The 19,362-nt window shown below is 43.8% G+C and overlaps 1 protein-coding gene across 6 annotated transcripts in view; it reads right to left on the reverse strand.

Annotated features, from left to right (window-relative positions):
- The window catches only part of MOB2 (MOB kinase activator 2), a 161,453-nt gene that overhangs the window by 121,961 nt on the left and 20,130 nt on the right, over positions 1-19,362 (reverse strand). Inside the window, exon 1 of one of the 6 annotated variants that reach the window (XM_077818254.1) lies at positions 18,994-19,046. The exons of 4 other annotated variants lie outside the window; for them this stretch is intronic. In XM_077818254.1, coding sequence (XP_077674380.1) covers positions 18,994-19,031 — 38 coding nt within the window. In that variant the 5' untranslated portion in view covers positions 19,032-19,046. Of the gene's footprint in view, positions 1-12,918; positions 12,945-18,993; positions 19,047-19,362 lie in introns of those variants that run through there. One more of the 6 variants, XM_077818257.1, reaches the window with a different exon arrangement.

Here is a 19,362-nt window from a genome sequence, read left to right on the forward strand (position 1 = left end):
TGAAGAACCCAAACAGCAATGGTATGTGTGGCATCAAGCAATATAGAGTTTGACCACGTTATGTAGCTATTAAGAAAGGAGATCTATTTTTCCTACCTGATTAGTTTGCTCTTTGAGATCTTTTCAGGCTTCAATGATAAGACTGAGAGAAACTGCTAACTTCTTACCAACTACGACGCAAAGGAACTATAACCCAAGTGTCTGGACTGGTATAAAAAAAGTCCAAGAGAGAATCCCATATTTTACTACACATACTTGTGTAGAAATAGCTCCAACTAAAATCTTAAATCCAGGCACAAGAGAAATGGCTGCACACTCAGTAATCCCAGTTGATAGTCTATGGGGAAGGAATCAATTCCTGAGCGAGCCTTTTCAAGAGAAAGAGTCCTGTGCCCTGAATCTGTATAAAACTGTTGAGAACAAAAGTAGGGAAAAAGTAAGCATTGCCTGCAATGAACTCCTAACCCAGGGGTGGGCAAACTATGGCCCGTGGGACCGTCCTGCCCGGCCCTTGAGCTCCCGGCCAGGGAGGCTACCCCCAGGCCCTCTCCCCCCATCCCCTTTCCCCCGCAGCTACGCCACTACGCGGGCAGCGCAGCTGGCTCCAGCCAGGTGTCACGGCTTCCAGTCCTGCCACTCTGAGTGGCATAGTAAGGGGGCGGGGGCGGTCAGGGAGCAGAGGGGGTTGGATGGGTCGGGGATTCTGACGGGGGCAGTCAGGGGGTAGGAAGTGGGAGGGGGCGGATAGGGTACCAGGCTGTTTGGGGAGGCACAGCCTTCCCTACCAGGCCCTCCACAGTTTCGCAACCCTGATGTGGCCCTTGGGCCACAAAATTTGCCCACCCCGTCCCAACCATAAGATCTCTATTTCTTTTAAGACTAAGTTTAAGCATCTGCAAGGTTTAAAAATGGTGTTTGAATACACTTTTACAGTAGTTACCTCCTGCACCCCTCACAACATTCTATGTGGGGCAGCCATGTGCTATTTCACTATCCCATTGTATGTGAGGCCAGACTGTTTTTTGCATTATTTATGTATTTTGAATAGCAGTGCTCAATCTGTGGTTATGCACTGAGGTAACTGTCTCATTTGTCCACCCCATTATTATAAATTTGGATTTTGGGATTGGATTTTGTTGTGAGGTTCTATAAATGTGCCACCCACTGTGTTTTCAGTCAGTGGTGGTAATTCAACAGCCCCAGTGTTACACATTAGGGGACTGGTATTCACTTTTTTGGTTGCTCCCCATGATGTATCCTTCAGCAGCGGTGCCACTGTGCTGTATTTAGCTGCTCAGCGTTATTCAATATTGGTGTTCATCCAGTGACAACAAACTGTATTTCAACACAAACTAAAGTCTAAAATAGAAATGCTGAAATGGGCAAATGCAATACAATATTCATTAGAACAGTGTCCTTATGAACTATTCATTCCTCCAGCCATTATAGTGAAGGTGACTCAAACAGGATCTTGTATGCTCAGCACCAAAGTGCAAACTGCATAGGACAACTTGTCTGATGCACATGTATTGATTTTGGTCAAGGAGCTCTTTCCAGCAGGAAACTAAAGTAAGCTCTTGACACTGGGTGAACACTGGCAGTCATGTTCATGTCAGTGGCTTGTGCAAAGAAAAAGGTCTTTTCACATTATTACCAATATCAGCAATGTTTACCTTATTGTGACTTAATGGATATTGTAAGATGCTGTGTGACAGCCTCCCAGCTCATACAAGTAACATGAGACCCAAAACGTACAGCTCAGCTGCTTAATGCAGTAGTCCATGTCTGCGTGTACCCATATATTCGTACCCACGTGTCTGAGTATGTGTACTTCAGCCATAGGTATGGGAAGATTGGCAGACACAAGTAACATTTTTAAAGTAATGTTATGGAACCAGTTTGGAGATTAACAAGATTTGGGAGCAAGAATAAGGAGCAGCAACTACTCTGATTCACGCCTGGATTTAGCAGTCTTAGGACTTGGCTACACTTGCGAGTTACAGAGCAATAAAGGAGCCCCGGGCGCACTAGCTCACTACCTGTCCACACTAGCAAGGCACGTAGAGCACTCTGTCTCCGTGGCTACAGTGCTACTGGTACTCCACCTCATAACGTTTGCTGCCCACCCACTGGAGCGCCGCGGCGTCAGTGTGAACAAGGTGTTGCTTTACTGCGCTCTGATCCGCCTCCGGAAACATCCCATAATCCCCTTAAATCAAGTGGCCACTCTTGTCATTGTTTGGAATCAGCTGTAGGAATGCGGAAATGCCTGCTGAAAGCTCCGTTTCTGACAGTCTGCTGCTTATCTCCTCCGAGACAAAGCAATTATTAGTGTGGAATGCTGTGTGTGAGAGCGAGGCGGGGGGAGGAGGGGTCTCCTGCCGCAGAAGAACTTACAAGACAGCATGCTGACATGCTTTCAGCCCCCCAAAAACCCACTCTCTCTCCCCACACATACACACAACACACTCCCTGTCACACTGCACCCCCCACATTTGAAAAGCACGTTGCAGCCACTTGCATGCTGGGATAGCTGCCCATAATGCACCGCTCCCGATGCCGCTGCAAGTGCCGCAAATGTGACCATGCCAGTGCGCTTGAAGCTGTCCGTGTGGACAGACTGCAGCGCTTTCCCTACTGCGCTCTATGAAGGCTGGTTTAACTCAAAGTGCTCTACATCTGCAAGTGTAGCCATGCTCTTAGAAAACTGGCATCAAAGACCAGCAAATAGGCAGCGCTGTAGCTCAGCACACTTCTAAAGCAACACAATTTGCAAATAGAATTTCACTCTCCGGTGCTACTAAACAGCAGAAAGGTAAATCATAACCAATAGAGATTTTATGTATTACCACTCCATATGCAGAGACTGCTTTTCAGTTCACCTCCCCCGTTCCTCTGCTTCCATGGAACGCAAAGGTACACTACTGTGTGAGTACAAGGTACTGTAGGTATGTCTACACTGCAAACAAACAAACAAACAACCACCTACTACTACTACTCATGGCTCCGAGCCTCAGAGCCTGGGTCAACTGACTCAGGCTCGCAGTGCTTGGGCTGCAGGGCTTAAAATAGCAGTATAGGCATTCCAGCTCTGGCTGGAACCCAGGCTCTGAAACCCGGCGAGGGGGAGGACCTCGGCGCCCAAGTGGGCACATCTACAATGCTATTTTTAGCTCCACATCACAAGACCTGGTGAGACACAGGCTCTGAGACAGCGCCACAGGTTGTTCCCCTCCGTCCCCCAGTGTAGCCATACCCTGTGACTGTAGGTTTGGAGGACCAGGCTCAACATCACACACATTCTTTGTCTTCAGTGCTTAAAAAGGCAATGGTGGGGGATTGTTTTGTTTTTTGTTTCTACAGTGTGAACACACACAATACTTATCTTCCTGTAAAATCTTAAGTTGAGACAAGATACTTTTAGTGTTTACTGTAAGATAGTTAAGCAAGGTCCGCAATATTCCCCTCCTTGGCCTGTGCTGAATTCTCAAGCATACCTCACAGAAAAACCATAGTGCCTTGTCTCCACTATGTTTTTACACTGGGATAGCTAATGAATGTTAGCTATCATGCATCTGATGAAGTGGGTATTCACCCACGAAAGCTTATGCTCCATCTGTTAGTCTATAAGGTGCCACAGGACTCTTTGCCGCTAATCAACGTTAGTTATCCCTGAGTAAAGACAAGCCCTTGGCGTTCTAGTCTGCATGATTCACAAGGGATTATCCACAGCTACCATAGGGTTTCCCTTATGAAGGAAAAATCAGTCAGTCTTATAGTGGTAGCATTTTGTCTGCAAAAGCTAGCTAGAAGCATTAAGCCATTTTCATACGTAGCAATCATCTTTTGTGCTGAAACGAACAGCTCTAAAGTATACTATTGGACTCTGCAAGTGATCCACTTTAGCGATTACCCTGGTCACCCAAAAATATCAGTGTTAGACAGTTAGTCCCTAATCATTAAAATCAGCATTAAAGAACATGATAAAAAATGCTTTACGATTTTTGAAGGAATCACATTGCAAGTCTGACCAACGGCCATATAGTATTTTTTATCCATGGATTTAAAAACACTTTACCAAGGTAGCTAAGCACCATTATCGCCTTTTTATAGACTGGAAAATTGAGACAGAGGTTAAGTGACTTGCGCAAGGTCATACAAGTGAAATGAAGCATACATCTCCTTACTCCTTGTATGGTATGCCTCGTTCACTGGACCCAAGTTCACATTTCAGCCAAACGGACCTTGCCAGCAGAAGGCTCAGATAGGCCAATCTGAATTTAAAAAAAATGTAGGCAATGACTATTCACAGATTTCTAAGATATGTCCCATTACAGTCCTCAGGCACATGTACAGTAAATCACAAGTCAGAAATAAGAGGCAGAACAGTACATGTGAGAAATTCTTTTTCCATCTAAAGTTTCAGAATGATGTAACTCAAACAGGGTGCAGCTTCTGAAGTTAAACTGCTTTTGATTACCAAGTTTTGTGGTGTCCCAGAACTAAATAAAGCTGTGCTACTGACTGAAAGGAACCAGGTGGGGGAGGGAACCAAGCTACTGCTGCTGAGCAGGGAACTACAGACACAAATGTACGACTACTTTAAAAGTTGTGAAGAATACAGGATATTGAATGCAAGATCAACATGATTCTGATGAACAGTGATGTCAGCAATCATACCACCTGCCAAAGGGCAGAGATTATACACCACAATTTCACTGGATTCAGTTTACAAACCCTGGTGCAGCAGTTATGACAAATACCTAACAATAGCTGTCCTCATAATCTGATCTAGGACAGCAATGAGTACAATTCAACAACAAAGCTATTTATATGTATAAAGGGAAAGCAAATAACTGGCCGAGGTCTATCTACAGATGCTGTACTGTGGTCCCAACTACACTCACATTTCCTTTTTATTAATATTTTTAATCACTGTGGTGCTTAAAGGCCCCAAAACAAGGATTGGGACTTTATATCTAATGCTGTGTGTGTGTGCACACACACACACACACACACACACTATTTAATGCCTGTTTGATGCTCTTCCCACAAGGGTGAAGCAGATTTTAAAGATGCAGTTCTTATAGGATGTTTTTAAGCAAGAATGCATTATGGTTTTAGGACTTCCTAATACCACCTTTGGAGACCAAAGCAAAAAGACAAGCAGTGTACTGTACTGGTCTAGCAAGTCGTCATAATTGTGTAGTTCCAACTTCTTGACTAATACAGCATCCTAAATATGGCATGTAAACAGACATCAAATGGAAATATACTGCTTCACACCAAAGACTTATCCCCAGTCTAACAACTTCTATTGCTTGTGCAACAATTTGGAGAATCTCTCCAGTCACAAGAACTAATGCAGGAAATCCTCCACACTTCCTTCCATTCACACGAACTTCCATGGTTATGCTATTACTCTGGTGATAAAAGCGGTATCAGCAGCATCCTCTCTGTTCAACATTTCTGTTCTTGATTCATTTGAGACAGTGCAGTGTACTTCTGCGCAGATGTGACAGAAGCTAGGAATTTGAGTTACAACTCCAGAACTGACATGGACTTCCTCTGTGGCCTTGAGCTAGTCAGTCTCTCAGTACCTTCATCTGTTAAATGGGGATAACATCTACACCATAAGAGCGTTGCGAGAAATACTGTATTGTTCTTGTAAAGCATTCTGAAGCTATGAAGTGCTATATAAGTGACAACATATGAAGGCATGCTTAAAAGGCAAAGCAAGCGACAAGTGAAAGAATAGCTTCCTGTTTGGTAAATGCCTCAGTTCCTTCACTGAAATGTTATGTTCCAATGAGATGCATCTTACCACATTAGATGCTATTTTTATATTTTGACAATGAGAAATTTGGTTTTAAATAAAAAATCCCACCCACAACCATTCATAAATAAGGAAGAAATGAGGTGATGTTTCATAACCACAGCACTCAGCAGCAAAATCTCTCCCTCAAAAAGGGAAGGAAAATTCTCAGCCTTGAATCACTTCAGTTCTTTTATTCTGGCAGAGGAGGTAAGACCCTAAACTAGAGTGTTATGTAAACAAGTGAAGGAATTCCATGTGAGGGTTAGGCAAAAAGCATGCTTGCTTGTGGACACGCATACATTCAAACAACTTACTATAAGTGTCCTATGACCAATACATGGCATTGTTTTCTATGCTCTTGGGCTACTGTTCTGATAAGGGGGTCCCAATAAGGGATAAGATGTCAGTGAAACCCTTTTTCACTATTACAACATTCAAAAGTTAATTGTGGTCTAGGATTTTGTGTAAAGTTATCTCTGCTTTACTGTCATTTTAACAACCACCATTCAAAATCATTTTAACTTTTTATCAAAACAAAGAAAAAGGAAAACATGTAATACATTTGGAACTTAAAGAATTAAGGCAGGCCTTTTTAAAAAGCAAAACAGATTTCCCTTGTAATTTTCTTTTCTTTTTAGGCAGCATTGATTCTCCTTTTTGAAAGAAAAGGGAAAGTTAATCACAAGTTTCTGAACTGTAGAAGTCTGACCCCGTTGCCTTAAATGCAAAACAATGCAACCACCATAAAGAGAAAGAAAGGATAGTAAAAAAATACCTAATGTGGATTCAGTCTGATACTTACTTTTGCTTGCAACCTAGCTTCTAAGAAAAATTACAGTCATGCATGTGGTCTCTCTCAGACTCAGAGACCTGGCAAACTTGTACCAGTGTTGGACTGTAAGACATTGCTTGCAGTTTGCCTTTCTGGTCACAAGATCACAGCATTGCTGCAAAATGTGGAGTTGTCTCAGCATCTAAGCCAGGCTTAGAGAGAAGACAAAGATATAAAGGAGCCATAACATGAAGAAGGAAAATGACTAGGGCGGGAATGAAAGGAGGAACCTCAGATTCACATTTAGTTGTAGCTCAAACTTCAGCCGAAGCCAAGGGAGCTGGTGATGTCATCTGTTTCTTTCTCCCTGGCTCAAGCCAAAAGACTGTGGTGGCAGCAGTAGCTATAACAGGGAAGCTCACTCCTTATCACAGTTTAACTTATATGAGCCAGTATTTCTGTCTCTGACTTTTGTTTACTTCTATAAACAACTTTGTAAGATGAGCCAAGTTGGACATTACCTTTGACTATTTAGAATATAGGTCTTCGCACACCCCCGCTTGTTTCTTGGGCTACAGCATGGTTGCTACTTATTTCAATGTACATATCTAAAGTCAAAGCGTAAGCAACATTGACCACCTGGCTTTAAAAATCCACTTCTAATTTAGAGAAATGATTCTGGTTGTACATTCTTGGTATTCAGGAAGCCCAGATGGAGACATCCGTAAACAAAAATTTCAGCTTGTTTCTTTTAAGTGATTTGTTCCTTAACCCTTCCATTTCATTTACTTAGAAAGATTTGATGCTGCCCCAGCAGTACACGTCCAGGTCTGGCACTAGCCAGTTCACACTGTGGCTGCAAATATGAGACAGTAAGAGTGCCTGGGTTCTTCATTACTGTGTGAAGTATTGTTTCTTCAAATAAGGCTGTTCCCCAGCATAAGAATGGCTACTGAAACCAAATGGTGTAAAAGCGTTCAGAAACATCCCCTTTTAAAATATGCTTCCTATTTAATTTGCAAGATTCCTTATAAAGGCTGACAACTGTGTTTATATCACAAACATAATTCCTCCTTTGGGCTTTTGGCACAGTGAATCTGGGTTTACAAGCCTTCTCTTAGCTCTCTCTCTCTTACATTCCACTGAATTTTCCCTTAAACAATTGTTATTTCCTATTTAAGCTAGAAAAAATATTGCTACTACATAAAAATGTACTTCATCCCCTCACCTGCTCTTCCCTCAAATACCAAACTGAATTAATACCCATCTGATACTCTCTAAGGGTTAGGCCCATCTTCTTTAATAAAAGAAGATGGTCCTGACCCTGCTCTTTAAACACAACTTAAGTGAATTAAAGGACTGATGTATAGTTTATTCTAGAGCATTTCTGAAAGGTGCGGGCGCTGCACTGACAGCACCTAAATTGGAAAACTAGGTTGGTAAACTATCCTCAGAACAGGGTATTTCATAGGCCTCAGTAGGACAAGCTTCCACGCACATTTTTGGAACAGTTATTCCTAGAAAGGGTTCCATCCCTGAACAAGGATCAAAGGATTAAGATTAGTCTCGCAGACCACTCAGTTCTTTCTCAAGACTTGCCAACAAAAGCACCAAATGTAGTAGGTTGTATGATCAGTGAAACTGTCAGCTAGGAAGTGAACTGAGACCATCAAGCCATTTCTGAAGACACTGAATAGCCATTTGTCACAGGGTGGCCCCACCTGGAGTGCTCTCTTGTGGCAGGCCATGGCATGTCAGGTGTGCTTGCCTCAGCTTCCCTTCAGTTCACCAATTAACAAAAAAAGTCTCCCCCGACGTCTACTCAAAATCCTATCTTTGGACATAGTTTATTCACATACATATACAATAATCCATAAAACCCTCATAGTAAAAGTCATTCCCCCAATTCCACACAGTAAAACATAGAAATGTACAAAATTTTCCATGCTCCTCATGCTTGAGTCGACTAGCACTCAGTTCCCAATTGCTCTCTGCCCTTGTTCCAGGTCCCCATTATCCAGGCCATCCACCTGAAAGTGATCAGTCCCATGACTCATCTGCCTAAAACACTGTCCAACAACTCAGTCCTTTTCCCCCTTCCAGGACTGGCTCAGGAAGGTCCACAAACCAGCCCCTTTGCTGGTCTCCTAGCCAATTCCTCATTATTACCCAAGTGAGGGTCTGCAGAGCTTCCTGCTCTCTGCAGACTGTCTCTCCCAGGCAGTGATTATCTGCCCTTTACCTTTGCTCCACCAATCCATGATCTCAGATTCTTCTGAATCATGATGTCTCTTTCTCACTGAATCTCTCATTGGGAACCTTTATAGACTCCAGATGCCACCCCACCCTTTTAAATTGACAGAATGGGAACACCTGTTCTGACATAGGGGAACAGGACCTACTTCAATTACAGGGATCAGCCACCATGTGAAACCATTAGAGTAAAAGCTCTCATATCTGATGAGGACATTGCAGCATCTCATCTGTTCTCTTGTGGCTGTATACTCCAGTTTGCAAGGAGGAAGGTCAAGAACACAGAGTGTAGGCTCGCACTCAAGACTTGGTATGACAGCTGGCCCTTTTTTCAATCAGTTTTTCACATCTGTCTTTCTCAAAGTGTTCATAACGTTTATTGATAATTGCTATACAATAAGATCTGTCCTTGGCTGTGTCTTTGAAGTTCTCAACTTATGCAGCATAAATATTGATATTCTGACTGGGGGGGGGGTGTCTTTGAAACCTTTACACTGACAACCCCTACTCCACTTTCCAAGTTTCAGCTCACCATAGACATGAAAAGAGTCCTCCAGCACCATCCACTCTGATAAGACTGTCCTTCTAAGCTGAGCTTTGATAATCATTGCCTTCATGCTGGTTGGTTTTGCTCTTTCAAAGGACATGTGAAATTTTTCAAGTGGATGTGTCTTCAGTAAACTGTTCATGTTTCACACCATAATAAAAGGGATGCTATCACTATTTCACAGTACATCACGGATTTTGGCAGTCTGATAGTATGCTAGTTGAATATCCTATAGCAAAGTCTTCCAAAAGCCTGGATTGCCTTTCATATTTTGTTTGATATTTCTTGATCCAGGAAACTGTCACTTGAGATGGTACTCTCAAAGTGACGGATGCTCTTTAGTTCTATACCACCCTAGCTCCAAGTGTAGATGCAGCCTTAGCATGATGGGAATGGGCACTTATCCCTCATAGTTACACTCCACCTGGTTTAGACAGGCAGCGGAAGCAGTGTTGCCACGCGTGGCCGCTGCCACACATTTAACAGCTCCTTGGAGGCAGAGGTGAGAGCTGGATGCAAAGTGAGGACCAATTAAACAGAATCATTCAGAGTACGTCCACACTGCAATGAAAAACCTGCAGCTGGCCCAGCCTCCTTGGGCTGTGGAGCTGCTTAACTGCAGTGTACACTTGCCGCCCTGGGCTACAGCCCAAGCTCTGGGGCTCTCCCACCTTGCAGGGTCCTAGAATTCAGGCTGTAGCCTGAGGCCGAAACTCTACACTGCAATTAAACCAGCCCTACAGCATGAAACTAAGTCAGCTGGCCCAGGCCAACCACGGGTGTCTAACTGAAGTGCAGTCATACTCTCAGAGTGAAACTGCCCTCACTTTCAGAGATACTACCTCTCCTTCTATACCCCATATACATGTGTAGATTTTTTTTTTTTTTTTTTTTTTTAAAAGGTAGATAAGCCATCCCCATTCAACAGACTGGCAAAACAAGGTGATTTCAAGGTCAGAGTAAGTTATTGACAAAGAATCATGTTTAGCAGGACTCTGCAGGCAAATAAAAAAAAATTAGCTTCACCACACAAAAATTAGGACTGTCAAACTATTAAAAAAAATGTAATTTATGGGAGATAATGCAATCAGCTTCTTATTTACCATGTCACCTGAAAGTGACATGGTAAATAAGCATTATCTTCCATAAATGTAAACAAACTTGTTTGTCTTAGCCATTGGCTGAACAAGAAGTAGGACTGAGTGGACTTGTAGGCTCTAAAGTTTTATATTGTTTTGTTTTTGAGTGCAAGTTATGTAAAAAAATAATTTTATATTTGTAAGTAGCACTTCCACAATAAAGAGATTGCACTACAATACCTGTATGAGGTGAATTGAAAAATACTATCTTATTTCTTTTTTACAGTAATAAGAAATATAAAGTGAGCATTGTATACTTTGTGTTGTTTTTTAATTGAAATTAAAATGTAGAAACACATCCTAAAAATTTATAATAAATTTAAATTGACATTCTATTATTGTTTAACAGTGTGATTAAAACTGCAATTGCAATTAATTTTGGTTAAACAATTAAATAATGGTAAGTAAGTGAAAGATTTCATACCTCAAACAATAAAACCTATAAGTTACAGGAGCCGATTCCCTTAACTCATTCTCTCTAAGGAACATGAACAATACAGAAGCAGGTTAGTTTACCACCCTGAAGCTCTTTGCTGATTTGCAGGTCTGTGCGTGCACATTTATAAACATATTTCATGAAGCAACATCAATAGGATGAAGTGTCATGACCAGGCCAGGATGAAAGGAAGAAAAGTAGTCTAGTCAATCTATTAACGGAGAGAGAGACTGACGCGCACACGTACACACGCAGACAGCCTGCAAGACTTCATGCTCCTCCAGAAATGACAGATAAATGCAAAATTTCTTCCAGAAAACCAGACATACCTTGAGCCTAAGAAGGTTTGCAGATTGCAGTTAAGCTTCAATGAATCAATCTTAAATTGAAGGACATCTTTGCCATCACCACAGCATCATTCTGTCCAAAGCTGGATGAAAGTCTTGTGTGATGGACAAATGTTGCTCTCACTAAACAGAACCAACTGGCTGCCGCAAAGGACCCATCAACTGGCTGATGGTCCTTGCTGTGCCTGCCAACCATTGATTTCTACCCTGTTGGTGTAGCGAATTTTCCTTCTGCACTTGTGGTATCATTTATCCCAACATCTGCAATATGCTACACCCTGCAGTATTCTCTGTTTTTGAAGAGTAAACCAAGATAACCGGTACCTTCTGAAAAAAGTAGCTCATCTATCCATTCCTCTGTCTAGCTATTTCTCACACACATTAATATCAAAGCACTCTTATTCAATCAATTGCTTATCTAGCTGATATTCTTAGAAGTATGAACAATAGTGACCATCACCTAGCTGTATGAGAGTTGATGAAAACAGCTATATAAGTACTTTACAAAGGAGGTTCCCTACTTTACTGACAGGGAAACTAAGGCACAGGGAGGTGAAATGACTTGCCAAAGTTCACCCAGCAGGTCAGTGGCAGAGCCAAGAACAGAACCCAAGTCTCACTGCCAGAAGCTGGGAATGGGCGACAGGGGATGGATCTCTTGATGATTACCTGTTCTGTTCATTCCTTCTGGGGCACCTGACAGTGGCCAATGCCAGAAGACAGGATATTGGGCTAGATGGATCTTTGCTCTGACCCAGTATGGCCATTCTTATGTTCAGTTCCCTGTCCAGTGTCTTAATTGTTCTTCCTGTTGTGTATTTCATAACCTCTTTTGATTTTAAGTGTAATTACCAGGAGAGAATCACTGTTTGATAACTACAAAAATGGTATTACCTGGAGTCTAGTTTCTAATATCTCCTTCCTCTTCACCCCACTAAAAAAATATTCATATTAATCGCTTGAATCAGGCTAGGGCAGCAATCCTTGTTGTAACAAGCCATGCAGCTCTTTCAATCCAGCGTCCCTTCGCCTGCCAAGTCAAGTGAAAGGGGAGATGAACTGCAGCTATGCTATGTACTTGCTCATAAACAGATGCATTCTCACTAGCCAGGGTTACCCTTAACTTTCTCTTGTTAGAACTGTTCAGTTTATATGTTGTTGGATCCTGTTGGATAGGTAGTGGTAATCTACCTTCTGGTGGAACTTTATGCAACAAAATAGAGAAATATACTATCTGTAAAAAGAAATACAACAAATTAGTACATAAGGCTGATTACTTCGGAGAGCTTCTTTTTGATTGCCACCTGGCTCTTCAAACCCCTTATTTTTACCACATTTTTCTTCTTAACTATATTTAGGACATGATACTTTGATATAAGAGCCCCCACATGGCCTGTACTGGTGTATACACACGTGGAAACCAGTAAAAAACCTCAGACTTGCACAGTAGTATTAGACTTAAATTCTTCGTATGCTACAGCCACTACAGGGCAAGACATGCAGAATGGAGGGTCAGATAAATGTGTGCATCCTCATGCACAGGTAGTACAGAGATAATTTCAGAATGGGTATTTGGGAAGTTGGTTGGGTCCAAAGTTTGACATACCTTTTAAACATTTTTATCGTGAAAGGCTCACCAAAGCTGCTTTTTCTCCCCAAAGAAATGGGTCTGTATTCTTAAACAAAAAGACCTGTGAGAGTGAAGGATGAAACATTTGAGTGTAACACTGTCATCAAGGTTTTTATTATAAATTGGGTAAAATAAGTCCTTAATCATGGAAGATATTTGTGGACTTACTTTGAAGGAAACCACTTCCTGTTATAGTGTATATGGGTCCTCTCTCACAACACTGGCCGTAAGTACCAGACTGTGCTAGCCAGGTAACTAGAGAACTGGGGCACCAATTTATATTCAATATGTTACTTTAGAACACATGCAATCTCCAAGAGATCTTCTGAGACAAACAGCTGCACAGATCCAGGAATGAGAGCTGATGAGGCATGTACGTAATGCTATTACAATGCAAAATAAGACTGGCTTTTCAAATTCAGAGGGCCTAATCCAAAGCCCACTGAAGTCAACAGAAAGGCTCCCTTTACCTTCAGTGGTTTGGACCAGGATCATACATCTGAATGCTGCTTCACACACACATCTGGAGATGTGCTAATGGGCCACTTCACCTTGAACAGTCCCTTGAAATGTGTGTCAACTGCTTATGCTAAACAATCTGTTTTACCTTCTATTTAGCTGTGACACCCTTAACACATGCTCCAGACCTGAAGAAGAGCTCTGTGTAAGCTCAAAAGCTTGTCTCTCACCAACAGAAGTTGGTCCAATAACATACATTACCTTACCCACCTTGTCTGTCTAATACCTGACCAGTGATACAAGGAATCATTATTTTGCTATCAATTCTCTCTCAGGATTTTAAGATTAGGTTGAGTGGAGTGAACAATACCTGAGTATTCCAGTAACTCTTCACAAAGTGATCCTGCCCCACCATTTCTATTTACTCACAAACAGTAAATAAATTGTCTAGTAACCCACTTACATCGTAATACAATCAAACTTCAGTAGATTCTCTTCAAACTTTTATACATTTTGTTAGAAGACCTGCATTAAGTGTGATTGCCTGAACCCTCTTAGCTCTGCTCTGTCCTTTCTCTCTCAGATTCTGGTTATTTTTCCCCCTTTCTTTTTTTCTAATCAGTACTGCCAAAGAGTACTGCAGTGTTCCAGGGTCAAAGCACTATACAGGGAAAGCTGGCAAAGCACTACAGCAATGTTCCTGGACTGCACAGACTGGTTGTCTCTACAGTCTGTTCTGTAAGGTGCGTCCAGGCAGAAGTCCTATAATCATTGTGCATAAGTGCTTTGGAAAAAACATTGAATAATGTATGATGTTCCGAAGTATAATGATAAACATTTTAATATTTAAATATTTTCCTCTCTTATTTTTAATGGCTGATGACAATTGTTGAATTTGTAGCTCCAAGAACTGAAGTTCTCCATCCACAAAACCGGCACTGCATGGATGGCAGAAATGCATCTTTGGCTCCACCATGCTGGCAATATATCGTAGCTTTGACCTGGAGGAGCCGCCATGAAAGAATAGTTCAGTTCCCATGGTCATTCACCCCTGGCCCTCTGTGATCAAAGTTGGTCCAATAAAAGATATTACCTCACCCCACCTTGTGTCTCTAATCTCCTGGGACCGAAATCGCTACAACAACACTGCATATGAGTTTACAGAGATAATCAGCACAGAAGCTTCTGTGAACATAAGAGATTTTTAGGACGCTTACTCCCATGAAGGTATATAAAAAACAGTATCGAAAGGGATTTAAGAGATTCAAAGGTGGAGATGGGGGCGCTGCATGGCAAAATCGAATGCTTTAAGATAAATTGCTGGGCTAGGGGCTTTTTGTTTATTTGTACATTTCCGCTTTGAAACAAAGCGATACCTAAAATAAATTTCCTAAAACAATGCTAAAATATTTGACATGCACTTGTCTTTATCCACAGGAAGCACCAACAAAATATAAACATTTCTAACTGCCCCAAGTCACAGCACTCAACCTTGACTCAAATTCAGCTGTCCAAAGAATCAACATAATCCTTCAGATCTGCCACCACCAGAATGTGTGGAACAGAGGCAGAGGAAGAGTACTTCCTCCCAAAGTGCTTTGCCACCTCCCCATGCTCCAATAGAGCAATGCACTGAAACACATTTAACTGTAGATACATGCTTTACTCTATTGGGGCCTTAACCATACACGGGGAACAGTACAATCACTCATGTCATTCACAAATCTAGAGCAGGGCCAGGTGTAAGCTCTTACTCCTGGGGAAATTCTGTGCCACTGCACACTTGCAGAACTCATGTCCTCTGCAGATTTCTTTGCTTCCCCGCAGAAAAATGACTTTCTGGTGGGGAGCAAAGGGACACTGCAAGACCAGCCACACCTCCCCTCCCTCCCCCGAGCAGCACAGGTGCATTGTTTCAAGTGCCCAGAGCAGCCAGCAGAGAGGTAAATTGCCGTGGAGGAGGGAAAACGGGACACACCCATGGGTGTAGTTTGTGGGGGCACAGGGGCACTGCCCTCCCAAAGAGGGGAGAGGGGGAAGGCAGCGTCACTGCCCCTGCTCTTTTCTGCAAGTGCTGAGCTACTCAACACTTGCTCTGCTCAGCCTGCCAGGAGGGAGGGTGCTCAGTCATTCCCACGCTGTCTCTCTCCCTGGGCATGTTTCTGGCTCCCTAGGCTCTTCTCCCCACAAGCTGGGCCTGAGAAGAGAGCAGAAGAGGTGGCATAGAGCAGCTCCTCTCCTGCCGGGTGAGGGAGGGTGGCTGCTCTGGCTCACTGACTCTGCAGCAGCCTCCTGGGTCCTAGTGCTGGTCATCTTCCCCTTCTATGAGTGCTGGGCGCCCTGCGTGGCCACCATCCTGGTGCCACTACAACGGTGAGTGCCTCCGGTGGGGTGGGGCAAGGGGCAAGAGAAAGGGGAGAAAGAGGGGAGCCCAGCATGTGGCATCCTCTCAGCAGTAGCTGGGGCTCCCCCATTAAGCAGGCCCATCCCCTCCAACGCTGGCAGCAGAGGTGCGGCTCCAGGCAGCAGTAAGGGCCAGTCAGGCAGGGGGAGAGAAGCGGACAACTGGCACGTGCACACGCCCCCTCCCAAAAATACAGCATCAAACTACACCTATGACGCCTTGCCTGGTGGTTTCTACCCTGCAGTCGGCTCAACTGCTCGTCCCAGCTGGGCTGTGGGTAGGGAAGGAGGAGACTTCCTCTTCCCCTGCAAGGAGCAGCCGAAGCTGGGACTACCCCCAGAAAGCTCCCCCGGCTGCAGGAAGCGCCACACCCTCCCACTTCCTGCCCCCATCACCCATCAGCAGCAGGGGGAGGGGTCACTGTGTGGGGAGAGGCTCCTGTCCACTCAACCCCCATGCCCCATACCCGCCCCCCATGGAGCCTCACCCCCTGACACACTCAGAACCCCCACTCCACCGAGCCTCAGCCCCTCCACCCAGAGTGCCCCTGCACCTGACCCACCCCCACCAAGCCCCACCCCCTGCATCGAGACCTCTCCCACCCCAAGCAGCCCCACCCTCTGCACCTGAACCACCCCACCATGCTCCACTCCCCCAACACTCAGACCCCCCTGCCAAGCCCATCTTCACCTGGACCCCCCCTGCAGAATCCCATTGCCCCTGCACCTGGAATCCCACAACAAGCCCTTGTGGATCCAGATCCCCCTCTGCACTCAGACCCCCCACTGGGACACCTGCATCCAGACTGCTCCACACAAAACCCTTACATCCCACATCTGGACCCCTCCACACTAAGCCCCTCCACACTTGGATTCTGCTGGGCTGAGCCTGCCTGCCCACACCTGATGCACCTGGAGCAGAGGAATAGGGTGCTGGGGTGTTTCTGGAACAGGCCCAGATCTTGTGCTGAGACAGGATTGGGGCACAACCTCACCACTGAGTCCATATCCCGGGGGGAGAGGAAGGCACGGGCTGCAGGGTCATCTCCCATCTCTGTGCAGTCAGTGGCCTGTGCTTCCCCCTGTCGTGCTGGAGCCTCCACATTTATTTCTTAACAAATAATTTGCAGAATTTTAATATTTTTGGCATAGAATTTGGCGGGGCTTCAGCCAACTTAGACATCTAGTTCCATCTCCACACCTATGACTAGGTTCCTCCATACCCATGACACTACACTGTCTGCCGCCACCACCACCACACCAGGGGCTGTTCTATATGAACCAGGAGGTAGGGCCGCAGTTCAATTTTGCATGCTAGGGGAAAGAGAGGGATGGATATTAGGGAACACTTTCTTTGTTGCAGCCCTCTGGCAACAGGGATACGTGGGATGGTGCTCGGGCTGGGTGAGCTCATCTGTTGTTGGGCCTTATGCAACCATGTAGGTAGCACAACCCTACTGCCGCCACTGTTCCCTATGAGAAAAGTGCGTCATCGTTCTGTTTTTAAAATACTTTATGGGAAGACAACACAATTTCAAACTTGCCTAGTCATTAAGTATACAATGAAGCTGCTCTCCAGCTCCATAACTTTATTTAGGTGTTTGTATGGATGGGGGACATTTTACAAATTCTAAATGCATACAAAGAACGGTCATTTCAACTGGTTTTATGGGTCAAGTTCTAGTATTTTTAAAAGATTTACTCACCAAGACTGTTGTGGCATCAGCCCATCAGGTCACTGCCAGTGTTCTTTTTATAATCTACTTCACTTGACAAAGTTTAGCTTCCCCCTTTAACTACCACAACAATACGTGACACAGCCTTTGCCTCCTGGATAGATATAAAATATCCTTATCACATCTTTCAATTAAAAGTAGGGTGTTCTGCTTCCTTAATGGTGTCTGAACAAACGTAAAAAGCTACAGGAAAGGAGAAACTGTCAACTCTCATGTTATCGACAGACTTGATCAGCACGTAGCCAGAAGTTGCAAACCCAATTGTGTGTGGAAGGCTTCGCTTAAAAGCAACCCAGACGAGCACCTAATCTGGGAATGCCTGATTGCCTGCAGAAGAAGTGTCTTATTCTTAATATGCACTACCCTAAAACTGATTTAGAGTTCTGGACTTTCAAAGTCACTGTTTACCATATATTTTGTTTGGGCTTGATCTGGAGTCATTAATGCATGATGGTACCCAAAGTCTAGGTTCATGGTATCTGTGGAACTAACTCATCAGACCAGAGGAAATCAGATTTTTCATGGACACAATTCACTGACTCTGGAAGTACAGCAACTGGCTGTCCTCAGTGCCTGATCAGCGCTGGTATTTGCTGAGCTGGGGCTGAAACCTGATCGCTCTTACAGGTGGAGGCAAATTGTTTCTGTTTAGAGAGGAGAAAGGTGATTGGCAGAAAAATGGTTTTCTTCATGAGGCTCTTTTAAACCCATTTAGCCTGCCCTTTACTCAGATAACCTATTGGCACTCTGTGGTGAGGCACTTCATGATGGAGCTCTTCCTCCATCAGCACAAACAAGCCCACTGCTATTTATCTGGTGCATAAGCCCGGGGTTCTCTTACACAATTAGGAGAGAAGCTAATAATAACAACCCAAGAGACAAAACTGCCATGTATTTTTTTGAAATATGAAGTAGATTCAATTGACATACTTTTCTACGTTAGCCTTCGCTCTGTATAATCAAGAGAGCAGGACTGAGAGAGTGGCATTTTCTCCCTTGCTCACTGTGGACTTATTCCAGGCCATCTGTGTGGAATGCCAGACAGGACAGTCTATCTTCCCTGCAGAATAGCATAGTGGTGCCAGCCATTTCACTACAAAAAATGGAGGGGAGAGTGAGGGAGGAAGGGCAGGCAGGGAGCTTCTTTGTTTTCCTTATTTGTTTGTTTGCTTTACTTGGGCAGCAAACAGAGGGCTTTCCTCTTGCCAAATTCACTCCCATGGTGAAATGTTCCCAATTACACTGTGGTGGAGAGAAAAAACGAAGTTTGCAATTAGAGCTGCAGGAGTTTGAGCGTCACTTCCTAGGCAATAAGTGAGACTGCCAAGTATGGTGTGCCTCTGCAAAGAACTCAAACCTGAGCAGATCAGCTACTACAATTATTTCTTCAATAATTATTTTTATAAAGTGCCTTTTCTTTAACAAAATACTCCAAAGTACGCTGAGTACTCACCATAAGCCTCTGTTACAAGTCAGCCTTCTATAAGCCATTTCACCATCTTCCAACTCTCCTCGGTTTTATATTTGCAACACCTGCAAAGAGCTGGATGGCTAATTCAGGGTTCTGTAGAACACACAGCATAAAAATAGTTCTTACACTTTCACAGCACACAGGGAGGTTGTTTTACATATCCTGTGCAAGTCAAATACTTCTCCTTGTGGGATTCTCTTTGTTGGAGCCCTAAAATCACCCATCCTTCGTATGTCTCAGAGCCTCAAATTGCAATGGTCTTTCTTCCACTCTCCAGAGACAGTCAATACAGTGAGGAAACCGAAAGAGGCATTATACCTCACTCACATAAGAGAAGGAACTCACTCCCTG

Source organism: Eretmochelys imbricata, chromosome 6 (genome assembly GCF_965152235.1).
Source record: "Eretmochelys imbricata isolate rEreImb1 chromosome 6, rEreImb1.hap1, whole genome shotgun sequence".
NCBI classification, from domain to species: domain Eukaryota; kingdom Metazoa; phylum Chordata; order Testudines; family Cheloniidae; genus Eretmochelys; species Eretmochelys imbricata.